Source organism: Oryzias melastigma, linkage group LG24 (genome assembly GCF_002922805.2).
Source record: "Oryzias melastigma strain HK-1 linkage group LG24, ASM292280v2, whole genome shotgun sequence".
Taxonomy (NCBI): domain Eukaryota; kingdom Metazoa; phylum Chordata; class Actinopteri; order Beloniformes; family Adrianichthyidae; genus Oryzias; species Oryzias melastigma.
This window is the reverse complement of record NC_050535.1, coordinates 8,455,112-8,462,318: the sequence shown is the minus strand read 5'-3', so window position 1 is coordinate 8,462,318 and position 7,207 is coordinate 8,455,112. Positions and strand designations below refer to the sequence as shown.

Below are 7,207 nucleotides of genomic sequence, written 5' to 3'. Positions count from 1 at the left end.
GATGATAAATTATGTTTTATTAATAATTCGATTTGGTCTCTTTAAGTAGAAGGCCTGAACAATGTAAAAAAAATTTAATTTAAAAATTTAAATAAAAACAATCTAATTAAAATCATATCCACTTTATTAAATGTGGTTATAATTTCAATAAAGTCACTCAACATTTTTGGAAACAATTTAAAGCTTTATTTACATTTTTGGCTAAATATCCTATAATAAAATAGACATTTATCAATAATATTAATACAGTTGTTATTACTGTTGGACTACTTGTAGGTTTTACTTCAAGTTCTTATATTTTTTATTTTTTATTAGATATAAGCTAAATCTTGAAGATGTCCTGCAGCAAAAATGATCTTCTTGACTTTATGAAGACTCAAGTCAAGATCTATAAATATGATTTACAGAATAAATGTAATGATCATCTCAGTTAATTATTAATTAAAGCTAATTAATAATAAACTAATTATAGATTTTCTGCTTGAACATTTCCTGTCCAGATGTGTCTGTGAGATCCTTCATTTTCTATTTATCCCTCTCTCGTATCAAAAATTACATTTTTACTGTCTTAGAATAGGCAGAGTACCAAAAATAAGTTTAAAAAAATTTTAAAAAAGTGCTGCAGTTTTTGACACCATAAACTGCCGGAAGTCAATTTAATATTATGAGCCAGATAAACGTGCAATATTTCAGCTGGTTAACTCCAACACAAACATTTAATCAATCCTTTGATTTTATGTGCTCTCATTACAGTCTGAATAATGATTAATATGTTCAGAATGAGCCTGTTTGCTCACTTGAACTCGCTGCAGCTGGATTACTACTGCAGAGTTTCCACATCTTGTTGAAGCAAATAAACACATTATAAATCCTTCTGCTTATGTCTGAGTTTACATCACTTTTAAATCAAGTTTTTCATTTATTTATGGTTGTTTTATTCATAAACCCTTCCTTATTTGTTTTAAAACTGACATATTTACTTCTAAATACTTGTTTTACTTTAATACATTTTGGGAAAAAAGCTAAAATATGTTCATCTGTCTGACTTAAATCGACTATACTTATCTAAAAGCTAAAAAAAATAACTTTTTTTCTTTCAAAAGCTGTCAGGTCAGAGTCCTGTGAGGAGTTTGTTTGTGCTTTTCGTTTTTCTCCCAAGAGTTTTCCAAATAAACACAAGAGATTTATTGGGTTGATTCTGTCTTTAGGGGTTAATAATTGTTTCTCTTATGTGATCGTTCCAACAAAAACAAGGAAGAACCAAGTCATTAAAAAATACCGACATTTAAGTAATAGTGTGAACTGTAAACTCCTGAATAAATATGATTTTTATGGAAATAAATAAGTATAAATTGCTCAAAAACAACATGAAAGATTGATAAGAGTGAAAACTGTTTATTTTTAGGTCAATAATTTGACACAAACAGACAAAAATGTCACATAATCAACATTCTGTAAATCCCGTTTTGTGCTTTTCCACTTCACTGTAAAATCTTGGGTCCGATCTGAAGGTAAACAAACTCTGACCTTCACCTCCTCCTGTCACAGCTGGTCGTTTCCCTCCAGACCCCCCATTATCCCAGTCAGCACACTCACTTGCCATAAAAAGCCCTCAGCTCTGCCGGGAGCCGAAACCGACTCAGGTCCGGTTCTGTCCAGTTTCAATCAGCGTTATGAAAGCTCAGCAGATAACATGATCTGCTGAGTGAAAACAACTCCAAATGTGGAGTTACTCTGTCTGGATGGAGATGGAGGCAGCATGTGGAGCTCGTTTCTTTAGATGGTTCTGTTGGATCAAGTTGAGTTTTGAGGGGAGGGAAAGAGGAAGCACAAACGGATTCCACGTGGCAGCAAACTGGTGCCAAATGACAGATCATTGCACTATTGCACAAAGAAAACCACTTTAGTGTGTGGAAAAAAGCTCCTATTATTATGTATTTATTACCGTCATATTCCAGTGTATTTTCATAACTTTATTTTTATCATTATTGTCACTATACATTCATTTTTTGATGAACATGCCGTCCAAAAACAGATAATTATTATTGATATATTATTATAACTTTATTTAAATATAAAATCTGCTTATATGTATATATAATCATTGTAGATATGTGTGTGTATATATATTTATATCTATAGGAATATATGTGTTTGCCAATGTGTAGGTGTATGTGTTTATATTAATATAAATGTGCATAATGTTAAAAGACTATATTCTTTGTCAATATCCTAAATTATTATTTTTTTAACTTATTACTTTTAATTACTTGTATATTTAGTAAATTGTTGACTTTTTGTGGTGCTATAACAGATGAATTTATCCCTTTATATGAATAAAGCAATTCAGATAGTGGGTGCAAGCATCCTTCCAGACCACTAGGGGGCAGTGTGGATTTTAGTTAGACATTACAGAGCGTGGTATATGTATACGTTTTGAAGACAAAATGAATTCAATTTAAGGATTAATAAAATATAAAAGTAAGAACAATATATAACATAAACCAAAATTAACAAAATATAAATATAGATAACATTAAAATAAAATTTTCTATCTGTACTCAGAAATCTAAATTAAATTGGGAGGCATCAATATCTAAGAAAATACAACCAAGATTATCCATAAATTAAATGGAAAAAGGAAAAATCACATTAAACCAGGTAAACACACAAACAATTTAAAACTTTCGTGGCATTCTTATTTTTTATCCTTTTTAAAGATTTACAAAAACTATAAATGTGGACTCTCTTTTAAAAAATCGACATTTGTGAATAAAAAAATTACAAAAAATTACTAAATTGTTGAACAAAAATTGAATTTTCTTTTCTTTGTCATTAAAACCAAATTGAATATTAGGGTACATAAATTAAGGAATTGTATTTTTTGTTGAAAGCCATCTATATAAATCACCCCAAAAATGATTAACCACATTACAATCATAAAATAGATGTTTTTGGGGTTTCAATATCATTTTTAGATGTTTGACATATATTATCTTGAATGTTAAATTATATTCTTTACAGGGATAAATATTGTTAATTGTTTTGAAATGGACCTCTTTCATTTTTGGCAGAAAGGGAAATTAAAAGAAATTGGATCAAATATTACAAGTATCAATTTTTGAAACAACTAAGGTTTGAGTTATGATTATGTGGAACTGCTGCGTCTGAAATCCTTTATTCCGATTGGATGTTTAATCCAAAAAACTATAAATTTAATCGTCTACATACATTTTGAAGCAAAAACAATATGTAGCAAATATTTTTTTAAATTGTATCAATCAGAATTAATAAAAAAAATTATATTATTGGCTAAAAATGTGTTTTGTGCAATTATTGAGGGCTCCATTTGTGAGCATCTTTAAAAGAAAAAAAATCTATTTTCAGTTTTAATCACTATCACGTCTCCAAAAACTAGAGGAAAAAGTGATGATGCTCTGCAAGAAAAAGAGAAAAAAACAATTCTGCTGCTATTTTTGAAGTTATTTATTCCCTTTTTAGCACCACATAATTTTACAATCCTTCTTAAGTTTTCTCAGTTACTGTAAAAAAAGTCAATACACAGACACCATTATCTAACACCCTTTTAGACAATTGGGAAAGAGATTGTCTTCTTTTTATCTTAAGTTACACGATTAAAATGTCTAATTAAAGGTCCCCTATGACAGTAATGTGTGGTCCACATGTGCATTTTTGGGATAAATAAAAATGTAAAAGTACAAAATGTTACAAACTGGTGAAGTAAAAAAAAAAACATAAATAAAAAAACTCAAATTACTTCATTTCATCCACAAACAGCTGAAAGACAGTACTTCCTACCCTCGTAGTTTACCAAAATCCTACAAAAAACAGATTTTTGAGCTCCTTGTACCACAAGACATCAATTGAAATTCCAGGATTTTTAAAAAACATGGTAATTAGCTCTGATTTATTTTAGGCTAAGATGCACCACGAACGGTAAAGTCAACTGTTTGTTTTTCTAATTGCTACTGACGTCACACTACGTACTACTCATCAGCTTCAATGAGATGGTCTTTTATTTTGAAAGGTCAAAATATATTAACCATTTCCTATTTCGATATAAAGCTATTTTCACTTTAAGATTATGTTTAATGAGTGACAAAGGAAAAACGGTAGTTCATTTATATTTTTCATAATAGTAACAATAACATAAAAACAAATCTGTATATTTTATTTCTAAAGGGTGAAGTATGATTTTGTGGCTCCTACTGCGTTATGGTCAGCAAGAAATTGACCCAAATGGAGGTTCTAAACCTTTGCTCCATGATCAAGTTTTTTCTTCTTTTTTTTTTGCAATTTTATTAGATTTAAGGGTTAAAAATGTAACGTTTTGTCATAAAACCACTAGATGGCAGTAGAGAGCTGTTTGTGGGTTTTGCTCAAAAGGCTTATAGTTTTCTCTTTTATTTCTTTCTAATTCTTTAATAACACAATGTTCAAACTCAAATCATGAATAAAAAAGCATGAAAAGAAACTGAAGTGATTATTTGCTGATGAAGATCTAACAATTTATAGACAAATTGGTCTCTTATGAGCCAATAACTAGTCCACGTAGCTGTTTTTTGTTATTTACATGAGCTTTAAGCAGTAAAATTGTTTCAGAATCAGAAGATTGGTTCCAAAAACAGACAGAAAAAGTCAAGAATCAATATCAGAGAAGCTTTTAAATGAAACTTTAAAAATAACTTTTAAACAAAGTCGCATCACAGCTTGAACGTGAGGAATGCTGTGTGGGCTGAGCTGTCATGTTGAATGAGAGAACAGCAGATGAGGCGGCCCATATCTGGACTCACAGAGTAACCTGAGATGTGTTTGAACGGGAGGAGCAAACCCTGAAGAAAGGGGGCCGAGCAACTCTCTGTGTGTGTCTATGTCTGATGGAAAGAACAAGGGAAGCGCATTAAAAGGGGCGTGTGGTAAAAGTGGTGGCTGCGAGTGAAAGAGGGAGTTCCCAAAGTTTCGGATGCACACTTATGTGTGCAGCTGCAGATTTGACTTTTGGAAAAAAGAAATGGGTTAAGAGGTTGAAAAAGATCCAGGAGGACAAACATGAGCAGAGGGCGACTCACCCCGGGATTGTTGCTTCGTTTGGGGATCCTGTTCATGTTCGTCTGCTTGTGTATCTACGTTTACCTGGAGACAGGTTGGAAGGCCTCCCCTGCATCCTTGGATTCGGGAACCCAATTTCCCCCAAATTGGGGTCAGTTAAGAATAAAGCTGGCCTCTGCAGAAGAGGAGGAAAGCTGGGAAATCTCCTACATTCACACTCAGGACAGTGAACCCACTCTGCACAAAAAGGTATGTTTTTTTTAGATCCTTTGAAGCGCTAAAACCCTTAAAGGGACATTTCCATTTTCTAACTCAGATCTCCTATAGATTAAACACAAACTGCACAAATGGCACGTTACACAAAGGACTTCTCCAGCATCTGCAGGAGCCTATTCACAGAGTTTGACCCTGTGACCTGCAGAATTGGTGCAACTCTACTTCCCTTGTCTCTTTGATTCATCTCCCTTTCACCCTCAGTAAACATTCGACCCGACTCTCTTTTTGCAGCTCAAATCTCTCAAAGTATAACTCGTGACAAACGAGTTTTTCCAGGCCACACAAATCACTGCAGGCGCATCGCACCACAACATGAGGAGAGCACTTGTGCACCATCAATATTACACGAGGCCATATGCTAACTCCCTAATTCCTAAGATGCCCTGGAGGGGCCTGGATCAAAACTCGACGGCATGTGTTGCTGTTATTTAAGCCTTTTTTTTCTCCCTACTCTCTACCTACGCTCCACCGTCTCTTCTCTCGCTTTAGGCTCTTGTCTTGAAGATCACTCTCCTGCTCTGTCATGTTACGCAGGCGCCGCTCTCATCCTCTTGCTTGCTTTTCCTTAAAATGTGGACTCCCTCCATCAACCATGCTTCTCCGACTGCTCTTTGATTTCTTCTTTTAGCAGATTTTTAAGCTTTATCGATGAAATAACAGGCTGAAAATTTGGGGTTTTAGGATGTGCATGAAGGATAAAAGAGAATTGAAAAAACTGCTTACTCACTTCTGATGACTTAATAAAACTGGATCAATTGAGAGTTTTACCCATTGGCTGTATATGAGAACTGGACCGAGTGGGAGTTTTGCTCATTGACTGTTTATGAAAACTGGATCAATTGAGAGTTTTACCCATTGGCTATATATGAAAACTGGAGCAATTGAGAGTTTTACCCATTGGTTGTATATGAGAACTGGACCGAGTGGGAGTTTTGCTCATTGACTGTATATGAGAACCGGAGCAAGTGAGAGCTTTACCCATTGGCTGCATATGACAACTGGAGCAATTGAGAGTTTTACTCATTGGCTGCATATGAAAACTGGAGCAATTGAGAGTTTTACCCATTGGCTGTATGTGAAAACTGGACTGATTGAGGGTTTTACCCATTGGCTGTATATGTGAACTGAACCGAGTGAGAGTTGACTGTACATGAGAGCTGGACTGAGTGAGAGTTTTACCCATTGACTGTATACGAGAACTGGACCAAGTTGGAGTTTTACCCATTGGCTGTATATGAGAACTGGACCGAGTGGGAGTTTTGCTCTTTGACTGTATATGAAATTTGGATCAATTGAGAGTTTTACCCATTGGCTGTATTTGAAAACTGGAGCAATTGAGAGTTTTACCCTTTGGCTATATATGAAAACTGGACCAAGCGAGAGTTTTGCTCATTGATTGGATATGAGAACTGGACCAAGCGAGAGTTTTACCCATTGACTGTATATGAGAGCTGAACCGAGCGAGAGTTTTATCCATTGACTGTATATGAGAACTGGACTGTGAAAGTTTTATCCATTGGCAGTATAAGACAACTGGACCGAGTGAGAGTGACATCACCAATTGAAAATGGCTTACTTCAGGCTCCAATAAAATGGATGCCGTTATGTTGGAGCCAGATGTCGTCAGTGAGTAGTGATTTGTCGACGTTTTTCTTTAAACCACTCTCGCCAATCAGGAGTGAGCCTGTTGGAAGACCACGCCCCTAACACTAGAAAGCAGGTTATAAGTTGAAAAACTCGCACTAGAAAAAAAATATAATTAAAAAATATTTTGGATTAGCAAGAACATGTAATTCTGAAAAATAATAGCTTTTTATTTCTCAATAGAAGTCTATGGGATTTTGGCTACTTGGAGCCAGCA

At 34.2% G+C, this 7,207-nt stretch overlaps 1 protein-coding gene across 1 annotated transcript in view; it reads left to right on the top strand.

The window, feature by feature from the left end:
- Nucleotides 1-4,655: 4,655 nt before the first annotated feature.
- The window catches only part of mettl24 (methyltransferase like 24), a 35,084-nt gene continuing 32,532 nt past the window's right edge, over nucleotides 4,656-7,207 (top strand). The window contains exon 1 of the mRNA XM_024290578.2: nucleotides 4,656-5,319. Within this exon, the coding sequence (XP_024146346.1) occupies nucleotides 5,071-5,319 (249 nt within the window). The 5' untranslated portion in view covers nucleotides 4,656-5,070. The remainder of the gene's footprint in view (nucleotides 5,320-7,207) is intronic.